Source organism: Microcaecilia unicolor, chromosome 10 (assembly GCF_901765095.1).
Source record: "Microcaecilia unicolor chromosome 10, aMicUni1.1, whole genome shotgun sequence".
NCBI classification, from domain to species: Eukaryota; Metazoa; Chordata; class Amphibia; order Gymnophiona; family Siphonopidae; genus Microcaecilia; species Microcaecilia unicolor.
The window spans coordinates 125,702,535-125,716,339 of record NC_044040.1 but is presented as its reverse complement, the minus strand read 5'-3'; the positions used below and the strand labels follow the sequence as shown (position 1 = coordinate 125,716,339).

Sequence of the window (13,805 nt, the reverse complement as noted above, 5' to 3'; positions counted from 1 at the left end):
GAGGAGGTTTGCCGTCTGGTGTGACAGCAAGGCCCTAGCTCCTCGCTCTTGTCCTACACAGACCCTGCTTGAATACCTTCTGCACTTGTCTGAGTCTGGTCTCAAGACCAACTCTGTAAGAGTTCACCTTAGCGCAATCAGTGCATACCATTACCATGTGGAAGGTAAGCCGATCTCGGGACAGCCTTTAGTTGTTCGCTTCATGAGAGGTTTGCTTTTGTCAAAGCCCCCTGTCAAGCCTCCTACAGTGTCATGGGATCTCAATGTCGTTCTCACCCAGCTGATGAAACCTCCTTTTGAGCCACTGAATTCCTGCCATCTGAAGTACTTGACCTGGAAGGTCATTTTCTTGGTGGCAGTTACTTCAGCTCGTAGGGTCAGTGAGCTTCAGGCCCTGGTAGCCCAGGCCCCTTACACCAAATTTCATCATAACAGAGTAGTCCTCCGCACTCACCCTAAGTTCTTGCCAAAGGTCGTGTCGGAGTTCCATCTGAACCAGTCAATTGTCTTGCCAACATTCTTTCCCCGTCCTCATTCCTGCCCTGCTGAACGTCAGCTGCACACATTGGACTGCAAGAGAGCATTGGCCTTCTATCTGGAGCGGACACAGCCCCACAGACAGTCCGCCCAATTGTTTGTTTCTTTTGATCCCAATAGGAGGGGAGTGGCTGTAGGGAAACGCACCATATCCAATTGGCTAGCAGATTGCATTTCCTTCACTTACGCCCAGGCGGGGCTGGCTCTTGAGGGTCATGTCACGGCTCATAATGTTAGAGCCATGGCTGCGTCGGTAGCCCACTTGAAGTCAGCCTCCATTGAAGAAATTTGCAAAGCTGCGACGTGGTCATCTGTCCACACATTCACATCTCATTACTGCCTGCAGCAGGATACCCGACGCGACAGTCGGTTCGGGCAGTCAGTTCTTCAGAACCTGTTTGGGCTTTAGGATCCAACTCCACCCCCCGAGGGCCCTGTTTGTTCTGTTCCAGGCTGCACTCTCAGTTAGTTGGTAAATTTTTAGGTCAATCTCAGTTATGTCCTCGCCGTTGCGAGGTCCAATTGACCATGGTTGTTGTTTGAGTGAGCCTGGGGGCTAGGGATACCCCATCAGTGAGAACAAGCAGCCTGCTTGTCCTCGGAGAAAGCGAATGCTACATACCTGTAGAAGGTATTCTCCGAGGACAGCAGGCTGATGTTCTCACAAACCCGCCCGCCTCCCCTTTGGAGTTGTGTCTTCCCTTGAACTGTATTGTCTTGCTACATACTGGACTGGCCGGCTCGAGCCGGTTTCGGACGGGAAGACGGCCGCGCATGCGCGGTGCGCGCGGGCGCGCGAGAGCTAGCAAAGGACTTTGCTAGGAAGATTCCGATTGGAGGGGCTGCCGAGGACGTCACCCATCAGTGAGAACAATCAGCCTGCTGTCCTCGGAGAATACCTTCTACAGGTATGTAGCATTCGCTATATTGCGTGGTAGACCCACGGTAGGTCTACCGTGCCTTAGTAAAAGGGCCCCTTAAGGGACTCCTTACTGAAAACCCCATAAAGCTACCATGCAGGTAGAGGAAATGAATGATTCCTCAAGGGCCACGTGTCCTCAGGATATTAACCAGAGACCTGCATTCCTTGCTAGTATGTTTTTGAATGTTTTTATTTTAGAAAAAAGGAGGTAATTTTATAACTGGATGCTTAAGTGAGAAATTTAAATAGGGACATTTCGTATCCTCCCCTTCTAATACAAATAGAAGAAAATCTTATTTGAAATGTAAAAATACTAAAATAAAATGTTTTTCAAAAATGTATTTTGTCTTATAAAGTTATATCTATATGCTCTTTCTTTTCTCTGTTTGCTTTTTTCTTGTGTCTCAGTCTCTGTTCACACTTTCATCTTGCACAATTACAACAGACAGAGAAACAAAATGGGACAACTCTAAAACCGCTTGAGAAGTATCCTAATTCATTTGCTTCCTGTGTGGAGTAATTGTGTGTTATGATTTATGTTATTGCTTTTATAATGTGTGACAAGCATTATGCATATTTTTGTTCTCAGGTACAGTGCTATGAGCCAGATAGCAATACTTGGTTGCTGCGTGCACCAATCCCAGTTGCGAAGAGATGCATCACTGCTGTATCTCTCAATAACTTGATCTACGTTGCTGGTGGTCTAACCAAAGCCATATACTGCTATGATCCCTTGGAGGATTATTGGATTCATGTGCAGAATACATTCAGTAGACAGGTACCTGGAACTGAAAATCAAAATATACTGTATATACTTGACTATATGGGCACTGCTGCTGTAATATAGAAGAAAGGCTTGAAGGTACATGGTGAGGAGAGGGGAATTGAGATGCCAAACTGCAGCTGGCAGAGGGAGGGAAGTGGTGCAAGAGATTCCAGGTTGTGCTGCCAAAAGGGGTGCTGGGGGTGGGGTGGTGGGGGGGTGTGATCAAATTTCTGTGCTCTATGGGGTGTTACCTGTAGATAAGATGACCCCAGGTTTTTTACAGGCACAAATTTCTCAACTTATAGTTGAGTATATACAGTATTGCTTTCTTTTTTATTTACCTACTTTTTTTTTTTTACTAACCTAAACTTCTTTTATAGGAACAGGTCGCAGTTTAAAAGATATTAATGGTTCATTTTGATAACAGCAGGCCTGAGCTAATAAGCTTTCTGAATCAGTAATAGGTGTCCAGTCCTTACATTTAGTGTTTTCAGGCAACACTACTGCAGTGTTTTTCTCAAAAGCTTTAGGGTCCCTTTTACTAAGCTACAGTAAGCAGGGCAGGTTTTAGATGGGCTGGGGCCCAGAATATAAATTAAGGAGGGGCCCCTCCCCCAATCTCCCCACCCACCATTACTGCCACACATAAAACAACTTTAAATGACTTCTTCACACACAAAACAGACAGTCCTTCACCAAATACAGAACAAGGGATCAGGCATTAAAAACAGAAATATGAACACCAAAATTGAAACTTGGCAAGTACCGCAACACTGAAGAAATAAAAACAGAAACACACTTCCTTTTGTATTGAACACAATCAGTAGCATCACCACAGGATCCCCCCCCCCCCCAACATCACAGGGTCCCCCCAACTTTGGGCTTAGACCCCCCCCCCCCCCAAAAAAAAAAAAAAAAAAAAATTAGCCATCACCCTTTCTGTGGCTGGCAGGGATCCTCAAGCTGTGCCAGCTGAAGACAGCCTCCTCTAGTCTGGCAGCTAGAGCTCTCCAAGCCTTGCAGCTTGTGGCTGTGTCCTCAAGCTGCTGCCACCATTGCTGTGCCCCCCTCCCCCAACGCATGCTCAGTTTTCATGTATGCAGAAAAAACAGGCATTCACAGGGGTGGGTCAGCAGTGGCAGCAGCTGCTCAGGGATACTGCCACTGTCTGCAGAGCTTGGAGAGTTCTGGTAGTCAGAACAACAACGGAAGAGGAAGTCTTCCCCTGGAGATTCCTTCCAGCTCAGGTATTTATATTTTGCATTTGGGCAGGTGGCAGGGAGAAAATTTGGTGCCCGCTCACGTTTGAGTTCAGCCCTGCCCCCCCCCCCCCCAATCAACCGTCTGGCTATGCCAGTGAATACAATGCAAAGTCATCTGTGATACACAGATCCCGAAGTTAACATATTTCAGTTAATAAATTCAAATAAAACACTTTTTTTCCTACCTTTGTTGGCTGTTGGTCCCCGTTTCTCTGTCTGTCAAGAGGGAGTATGAAAAAAAGATAGCATTAGAGGCAAAAAAACATAGTAAAAAATTTTTTCGCTATATTAAAAGCAGGAAGCCGGCAAAAGAATCAGTTGGGCCGCTGGATGACCGAGGGGTAAAAGGGGCGATCAAGGAAGACAAAGACGTAGCAGAGAGACTGAATGAATTCTTTGCTTCGGTCTTCACGGAGGAAGATTTGGGTGGGATACCGGTGTCGGAAATGGTATTTCAAGCGGACGAGTCGGAGAAACCTACTGACTTCACGGTAAACCTGGAGGACGTAATGGGGCAGTTCGGCAAACTGAAGAGTAGCAAATCTCCTGGACCGGATGGTATTCATCCTAGAGTACTGATAGAACTGAAAAACGAGCTTGCGGAGCTACTGCTAGTGATATGCAACTTATCCTTAAAATCGAGCATGGTACCGGAAGATTGGAGGGTGGCCAATGTAACGCCCATTTTAAAAAAGGCTCCAGGGGAGATCCGGGAAATTATAGACCGGTGAGTCTGACGTCGGTGCCGGGGAAAATGGTACAGGCTATTATTAAAAACAAAATTACAGAGCACATCCGAGGACATGGATTACTGAGACCAAGTCAGCATGGCTTTTGTGTGGGGAAATCTTGCCTGACCAATTTACTTCAATTCTCTGAAGGAGTGAACAAACATGTGGACAAAGGGGAGTCGGTTGATATTGTGTATCTGGATTTTCAAAAGGCGTTTGACAAGGTACCTCATGAAAGGCTACAGATGAAATTGGAGGGTCATGGGATAGGAGGAAATGTCCTATTGTGGATTAAAAACTGGTTGAAGGATAGGAAACAGAGAGTGGGGTTTAAATGGGCAGTATTCACAATGGAGAATGGTAGTTAGTGGGGTTCCTCAGGGGTCCGTGCTAGGACAGCTGCTTTTTAATATATTTATAAATGATTTAGAGATGGGAGTAACTAGCGAGGTAAAGTTTGCTGATGACACAAAGTTATTCAAAGTCGTTAAATCGCGACAGGATTGTGAAAAATTACAAGAGGACCTTAAGAGACTGGGAGACTGGGCGGCTAAATGGCAGATGATGTTTAATGTGAGCAAGTGCAAGGTGATGCATGTGGGAAAAAAGAACCCGAATTATAGCTACGTCATGCAAGGTTCCACATTAGGAGTTACAGACCAAGAAAGGGATCTGGGTGTCATCGTCGATAACACACTGAAACCTTCTGCTCAGTGTGCTGCTGCTGCTAAGAAAGTGAATAGAATGTTGGGTATTATTAGGAAAGGTATGGAAAACAGGTGTGAGGATGTTATAATGCCGTTGTATTGCTCCATGGTGCGACCGCACCTTGAGTATTGTGTTCAATTCTGGTCGCCGCATCTCAAGAAAGATATAGTAGAATTGGAAAAGGTGCAGCGAAGGGCGACTAAAATGATAGCGGGGATGGGACAACTTCCCTATGAAGAAAGACTAAGGAGGCTAGGGCTATACAGCTTGGAGAAGAGATGGCTGAGGGGAGACATGATAGAGGTATATAAAATAATGAGTGGAGTGGAACAGGTGGATGTGAAGCGTCTGTTCACGCTTTCCAAAAATACTAGGACTAGGGGGCATGCGACGAAACTACAGTGTAGTAAATTTAAAACAAATCGTAGAAAAGTTTTCTTCACCCAACGTGTAATTAAACTCTGGAATTCGTTGCCGGAGAAAGTGGTGAAGGCGATTAGCTTAGCAGAGTTTAAAAAGGGGTTGGATGCATAGGCGGTCGGTGGCCCAACTGTTTGGGGAGGCTAAAGGGGTCGTGGTTAGGGGTGGGGCCAGGGGTGGAGCTTAAATCCATAATTGTCTGATAACACACAGAAAAAAGAATAAAAATAAAAGTCACAATTAATACCTTTTATTAAATTTAGATATTAGCTATGTATCATATGTCAAAGAATAAAGTGGTTGCTCAAGGCATATACTAACCACAATCGCTCAACTGCAAAACACTATGCACAACTTTGTGCAAAAACACACTCAGAACCTTACTGTACCATAAATATTACACTGGGTAGAACCTAATACACCAATATACCACCCATACGGAAAATGCAGACCGTCAACAATATGAAACAAGGGATCATAATATCATGATACGTGTAGAACCACAAAACACCCTAATTCATGTTTAATGTAGGATAAAATGCCATAAATAAGTAAATAAATATAAACTTTTAATGTTGAGAACCTAATTGTCAAAGTGGACATATTCCAAACACTATAATGAAAATAAAATGATCTTTTCTACCTTTGTTGTCTGGTGACTTTGTTTTTCTGATCATGCTGGCCCAGTATCCGATTCTGCTGCTATCTGTCCTCTTAACTCCGTTTCCAGGGCTTCCTTTCCATTTATTTCTTTACTTTCCGCCTTTCTTCTTCATTTCTTGCCCTACATCCGTAAGTAAAAGCTGGGTCCTCTGTAGACTTGACTGTCCAGTGGATCCAGCTTCTGCCTATTTTCTTCCTCCATGTGCAGTTTTTCTCTCTTCCTTTTCCCTCATCTCATCTCCTTCCTCACTCTTCCCTCCCCTCCATCCATGTCCAGCAACCCTCCTCTCCCCTCCATCCACCAATGTCCAGCAACCTTCCTTATGTACAGTGCAAAATATACAGATAGCAGATTTTAATTCCCAAAGCTGACAAATTTCAATCAATAAATGGAAAATAAAATTATTTTTCTACCTTTATGCCTGGTAATGCTATTTTTCTAAGCATAGTAGTCTCATTCTCTCTCTGTATCCCTTAGATCACTGTCCAGGGCCTCCTGTTCATTTGTCATGTTATATTTTCTCAATTTCTTCCACTCAGACATTGATTTTTTTCATGCTCATCTTCCCCCAATACATTTTTTGCCTCTCAAACTTTATCCCTCTTTCTCATCCTCCAGTTTTCCAGCTCCCTCTTTTTACTGCTTCTATCTAGCTCTGCATCTCTTTCCCCACCCATTTCTAACATCTCCCCTCTCTCCTCTTTCCTTTCTATTGATGCCAAGCATCTCTCCTTTCTTCCCTTCCTTCTTGCCCTGCATCTCTTCCTAGTTTTCTCTTCCCCCTTCCTTCTTGCCCAGCATCTCTTCCTGGTTTTCTCTTCCACCTTCCTTCCTAACCAGCATCTCCCTGATTTCTCTTTCCACCTTCCCTCCTCTCCAGCACCACCCCCTGATCTTTCCTCCCACCTTCACTCCTCTGTGCCCAGCATGTCACCCTAATCGCCCTTTTTCTACCCTCCTCCATGCCCAGCATGAACTCCCCATTTTCTTTCTCACATTTTTCCATGCCCAGCATGTCCCACAATCTCCCCTTCCACCATGTTCCCCGATCTTCCTTTCCACTGTCCATGCCCAGAATGTTCCCCACTCTCTCCTCCCCCAGTCCTCTGTGCACAGAATGCCCTCAAACTCCCCTTCCACAATATCCAGCATGCTCCTCCAATCTCCATTTCCTTCTTCCTTTTTCCCAATCTTTCCTCCCACCTTAATGTCTCACTCTGATCTCCTATTTCCACTTTTCTCCTTGCCCAGTATGTTCCGTTAATCTCCCTTTTCACCTTTCTCCAAGCACAGCATGTCCCTCGATCTCACTTCTACTCTCTCGTTACATATTAGAGCCTGAGGCGTTCTTCCTCTGACGCCGGCGAATCAGCGATGCACATAGCCAGCCTTAATCTGCCTGCGTCGGAGCGTCTCCCTCAGACGCGTCCCGCCTCTGCGTAAGACAGGAAGTTGAATTAGAGGAGGCGGGACGCATCTGAGGGAGACGCTCCGACGCAGGCAGATTAAGGCTGGCTATGTGCATCGCTGATTCGCCGGCGTCAGAGGGAGAATGCCTCAGGCCGAGATGAAGTGACCACGCGGATGGATGGGTGAGAGTGGGGGGAGGGTGCAAGACTTGCGCGGGAGGGGGGGGGGAGGAGGCAGAGACCGCCGGTCACTGCAGCATTTTGGCGCTTAGGCGCCATCTCTTTTAAAGAGCAGTCCACGATTGGGCTGGGGAGGCTTAGCCTCCCCAAGCCTCCTATACGGGGCGCCTATGGTTGGACGGTTTCCTAAAGGACAAGTCCATAAACCGCTACTAAACGGACTTGGAAAAATCCAAAATTCCAGGAATAACACGTATAGAATGTTTGTACGTTTGGGAAGCTTGCCAGGTGCCCTTGGCCTGGATTGGCCGCTGTCATGGACAGGATGCTGGGCTCGATGGACCCTTGGTCTTTTCCCAGTATGACATTACTTATGTACTTATGTCTTCTGTTAATTTTCTTTCTGGTGACTTTTGTGCATTTGTCTTTTCTTCTCTCTCCTGTCTTGGTCTACTCCTTCATTTCACCTGTCACTAACATATTGATCCTTTCTTTATTGGTTTATCTTCCCTTTTTTCTTTTCAGCCTCTCTATCCACTTAAATTTCATCTTCTTTCTCACCCTTCTCCTTCTTTTAACTTTTCAGCTATCTATTAACTTTCCATATTCTTCTCTCATTCTCTAGCTTTCCCGTTTTCCATCATTCCTTCTCCAGTCTGCTATTATCTTCCATCTACCCTCCATTACTACATTTCTACCTCTGTATTCACTACCCTTCTCTCACTCATTATCTTGCCACCTCTTGGCCTTTCTCATATTTCCCCTCCCTCTCCCTCCTCCACTCTTGTAGCTCAGTATTTCCTCTCCCTCTCCACCCCTTCCCCATGGCCTAATATCTCCTTGTCCCTTTTTCTCCACACCCCCATCATCTTCCTGTCCCATCTCTCTTCCCTCCTGCCACCCCCCACCCCCCAATGGTCAATCTTCCTTTCTCTCCCCTCAGTGGTCCAACATTTCTCCCTGACTCTTTCCTGCTGTTGTTTCCTCCCCCCCAATTTCCCACATGAGCCAGCATCTCTCCCTCCATCTTCCCTCCCTCCCTCCCATTGTTCAGTACCTGCCTGTTCCTCCCTTCCTTCCCTAGGTCCAACCTCTTTCTCTTTCTTCCCAGCTGCCCTCCCATCTAGCATCTCTCCATCCCTCCCCACCACTCCCAAGTCTAACAACTTTCCCTCTCTCTTCCCTGTCTGCTATCTCTCTCTTCCTCCCCTCTTCCCAGGCCATCATTTCTTCCTCCAACCCCTCCACCTGGTCTACTTTAAGATAGCTCCAAAGAGGCCCCACAGTCTGCCATCTCTTCTGTTTCTTGCCACCCTGATCCAAGGTCTCCCTCCCTTCCCCTTACCTTCCCTGTCCAGTTTCATATTTTTGTTGACGGGATCAATTCTGATGTGCTGCCTGTGACTGCCCCAGCGCTGTTCCTCTGCCACATTCCACTGAAACAGGAAGTTCCATCAGAAGGGATAGAACGCGGCAGAGGAACAGCACTGGGGCAATCACAGGCAGTGTATGAAAAACATGATGTAAGCTAGACAAGGAAAGTAAGGGGAAGGGAGGGAGATCTTGGATTGGGGTGGTGAGAAGGGGAAGAAATGGCAGACCGCGGGGGCCCCCCTGGAGCTGTGGAGCCCAGGACAGCTGCCTTGTTTGCCCCCCCCCCCCCATGCCGGCCCTGGTGGTAAGAATTAATGTTTGCTTACTGCAGGTAAAAATGTACTACCATCGGGGCGCTATGCTAATTGGTTAGCGCATGGGCATTCCCGCACGCTGATTAGCACAGGGTTAGTACATGAGCTCTTACCGCCTACAAAATAGATGTTGGTAAGTGCTCACACAGTAATGGGAAAATTAGCGCATGGCCATTAGTTCAGAAATAGAAAAATCAGGCATTTACCGGCAGTGCTAAAAGAGGCCTTAGCGGGCAAAAAAGACCTGCACTGGGGATAGTGCTGCTTAGTAAAAGGAACCATAAGTTTCCACATTTTTCTTCCTGTGGACATTAAATGAGATTGAAGGGGGGCAGACTCAGGAAAGATGTCCGGAAGTATTTTTTCACAGAGAGGGTGATGGATGCTTGGAATGCCCTCCCGCGGGAGGTGGTGGAGATGAAAACGGTAACGGAATTCAAACATGCGTGGGATATACATAAAGGAATCCTGTGCAGAAGGAATGGATCCTCAGAAGCTTAGCCGAAATTGGGTGGCGGAGCAGGTGGGGGGAAGAGGGGTTGGTGGTTGGGAGGCGAGGATAGTGGAGGGCAGACATATATGGTCTGTGCCAGAGCCGGTGATAGGAGGCGGGACTGGTGGTTGGGAGGCGGGGAATCCTGCTGGGCAGACTTATACGGTCTGTGCCCTGAAAAGACAGGTACAAATCAAGGTAAGGTATACACATATGAATTTATCTTGTTGGGCAGACTGGATGGACCATGCAGGTCTTTTTCTGCCGTCATCTACTATGTTACTATGTTTCTTTTTCCAAAGTTGCAGAAAATCAACTCTTCAAGACTTAATAAGTCAAAGTTCTTCAAGCAATAAATCTGCATTTTTTTTGCCTATTTCTTAAATGTGACCTGTAAATTTTTATTAAAACCGGTTTTATGGTAAAGAAAAAATAATCTCTTTGTGAGAGTTAATTGTGTGGAAGAGGTAAGGATATGAGAAAAGTCTATTAAAGCGAAGTGGGAGAAGTTTAAGAGGATGATCAGACTCATTACATGCCTGTAAAGAGAAAGCAAACAAAACAATGTGGTTTACAGCAGCAGGAGATAGCAAAGTGTACACTGGGCAAACTAAGAACGTCCAGGTTTATTGTATGTTTACAACAGTAATGAATTCCTTTTTCTTATATGATACTAGGAAAACTGTGGCATGTCAGTATGCAATGGCAAAATTTTCATATTGGGAGGAAGAGGAGAAAATGGAGATGCTACAGACACCATTCTTTGCTATGATCCTGCTACTGGTATCATCACTGGTGTGGCTGCCATGCCAAGACCTGTCTCCTATCATGGTTGTGTCACAATCCACAGATACAACGAGAACACACTAAGACTGTGAGGGAAACATAATGCTTTTGGCTTTGTTTAATGCTCAGCGCATTTGGGAAGATGATGACCTGCTATGATCCAAATATTCAATGGGTTAATCTGCTTTTCCCAAATTTTAAAATGTGTAAAAATGTCTTTCTTTCTTATAAGCAAAATGGTCTTTTTCATATTGCAGTTGCAACAAGTGTATAATTTCATATTCTTGTTCTATATGTGATTAATAACAAGCTTATTTTTTAAAAGAATGTGCTTCATCACATAGTTGTAGGCTAATCCTACATCATGTATTATCAGGCATTTCAGAAAAATGTAAATGTACTGTTTTTTATAAGCATGCCAACAGAGTGATTAAAAATAGGTATGTAAGAAAAAATATTTATGAAGCATACATGATAGAAGAAGGTTGACAAAACTAAGGAGGGAGTTTTCAACATGGGTCCCATTTTATGCAATGAGACCTAGTAATAGCTCCGGTTAACAGTTAAAATAACCCATCTTTACAGTAGAACACATTGATAACTTCCTCCCTAAATGGTTCATAAACAGTCTTCCTTTTCAGTACTGGTGTCTAAAGAGGTTTTATTACACTGGTGAATCCACTGCATCCCAATCTTGACTGTGGCATGTAGGTGTTTACCTGGGGATTCTATATAGCATGCCTAGAGATCCATGCCAAAATCCAGGTGCATTCTATAACTAGGCAAGTAACTTAATTGGCTTAACAAGCCAATCAGTGTTTTTAACAGCACTTAAACAATGGCACTAATTAGCAATAATTACAGTTTACGCACACAACTCACTAAGCACATTCTGTAATGAACTGCGCCTAAATTCTAAAGTGCACAGTTCAAAATGAATGCATACAGTTCAAAAGGGGTGTGGTTATGGGCTGGGAATTGGGCATTTCGTGGGCGTTCCAAAATTTATGTACATAGTTATAGAATATGGGCCAGTGTGCGTAAATCTATGTGCCAGGATCTATGCCAGGTTTTCATTGGTTTTAAATGGGTGCGCATAGATTTAGGCGCTATCCAGCTCATTTTCAAAAGTGATCGCCGGCCATTTTCCGACATAAATCGGGAGATGGCCGGCGATCTCGGAAAAGTGGCCAAATCGGTATAATCGAAAGCCACTTTTTTGGCAACATCGCCACTTTCCCGTCGCGTCGCCGGCCAAAGTTCAAAGGGGCGTGTCGGTGGCGAAGCGAAGGTGGGACATGGGTGGGCATAGGCGTGGCTACCAGATGGCCGGCTTTCGGCGATAATGGAAAAAAATCCCGTCGATAAGCAGTATATCACCGGGTTTACTTGGTCCTTTTATTTTCACGACTAAGCCTCAAAAAGGTACATCAAATGACCAGATGACAACTGGAGGGAATGGGGGATGACCTCCCCATACGGTCACCAACCCCCTCCCATACTAAAAAAATAAAACTAAAAACCTTTTTTGCCAGCCTGTATGCCAGCCTCAAATGCCGTACCACCTCCATGACAGCAGAATATGTTGTATCCTCTGACAGCCTTTCCCTGGTTGCGATGTGGCTCTCGGGTGAGTGTGACACCTTTTCTGTTAGGTGCCCTGCAGAGTCACATTAGCAATGCATTGTGGTGGGTGTAGGGTACTGGGCTGTACTCCCATGGTGCTTTTCCCCCCCTGCTAACTGGGTCAGAGTGTGCCCTGTTTTGTTTCCAGTAGTCCATGAGGTAGTGGCCATTTTTGTAAGTCAGTTTTAGATCCCTTTCATGTGTTACCCACGTTAGAGAATGTTATTACCTTGAATGTGGCTGAAAGAGGGCATTGTACACCATTCTGCCAGCTCTGACCTACTGCTAATCTCAGTACCAGGGAGACTCTGCTAGTGGGGCACAACCTCTGATCTGCAGTTAACTGTGAGTAAACGTGCTTATTCAAATAAAGGACTTTTTCAAAGAGATTAGTCTTCAGGTGTCAACTGGTGTGCCAAGGTTATTCAGCAGCAACAAGTCCTAGAGGTCTGCGTGTATGCAGGTCCCTGGAACACTTTTAGTGGGTACCGCAGTGCACTTAAGGCAGGCGGACCCAGGCCCATCCCCCCTACCTGTAACCAGTGGCGTAGCCAGAAGGCAGTTTTTGGGTGGGCCAGTGGGCAGGTTGGGTGGGCATGCTTTTCCTCTTCCCTTCCCCCCCCCCCCCCAACCATTAACTTAAAAAAATGAAATACTTTAGCTGGTGAAGATCTCTAGCCCACAGACCCCTGTTTAGAAAAGCACAGCAGTTAAAGGCACTGCTCCATGCTAGTGACACTGGCTTCAGCACCATAGGCATGCTCAGTTCTCATGCATGACATATTCCAATCATTAAATAGAAAATAACATTTTTTTCTACCTTTGTTGTCTGGTCATGTTATTTTTCTAATCATGTTGTCCCAGTCTCTGGTTTCTGCATTCCTCTGTCTTCTCTTCTCTTTTTTTCCAATATCCTCTGTCCATTTGACCTTTCTTCTCTCTCTATGTCCACCATCCATCTCCCTTCTGTGTCCATGTCTTTATCCTCCCTCTGTGTCCTTGCTCTTATCCTCCCCCATGTCCAGCACCTCACCTTTGTGACCCTGCTCTTATCCTTCCCTGTGGCCATAATCTCCCCCTATTCCTTACCTTCATGTCCAACATCCTGTCCTTCCTTGTGTTCAGATTCTTCTCCCATTCTTTGACTCATGTCCATCAACCCCTCTCTGTGTCCAGTCCTTCCCTGCATCCATTCTCCCCCCCCCCCCCCCCCCCCCCCCTCCGTTCCTCCCTCATTCCTTCACTTATCCAGCAAACCCTTGTGAGCATTCATTCGTGGTATCCAAATCTTCCATATTCTTCCTTCATAACCAGCATGCCCTCTTTATGTCCTGTTCCTCCCTGTGTCCACCCCCCACCCCCCCATTCCTTCTCTTGTGAGCAGCATTCCTTTCCTATATCCCTGACCCCAATTCTGCATCTCCTCTATTTTCTGTCCTCCTCTGTGTCCTTTTTCCTCACCCCCAATCAGCTTGTCTTCTATTTTCAGTCCTCCTCGGTGTCCCTTCCTTATGTCCAATTTTCCCCTTCTTGTTCTCTGGCACTCTCAAATCTTCCTGCCCCTACAGCAGCTCTCTCCCCCCCTTCAACCGGCAACAGCTCCTTACCACTAA

At 45.8% G+C, this 13,805-nt stretch overlaps 1 protein-coding gene across 3 annotated transcripts in view; it reads left to right on the top strand.

Moving 5' to 3' along the window:
- KLHL24 (kelch like family member 24) overlaps positions 1-11,354 on the top strand; it is a 451,642-nt gene extending 440,288 nt beyond the window's left edge. For all 3 annotated transcript variants that reach the window (XM_030216184.1, XM_030216186.1, XM_030216187.1), the window contains exons 6-7: positions 2,049-2,237; positions 10,458-11,354. In XM_030216184.1, the coding sequence (XP_030072044.1) occupies positions 2,049-2,237; positions 10,458-10,658 (390 nt within the window). In that variant the 3' untranslated portion in view covers positions 10,659-11,354. The remainder of the gene's footprint in view (positions 1-2,048; positions 2,238-10,457) is intronic.
- The last annotated feature ends 2,451 nt before the right edge of the window (positions 11,355-13,805 follow it).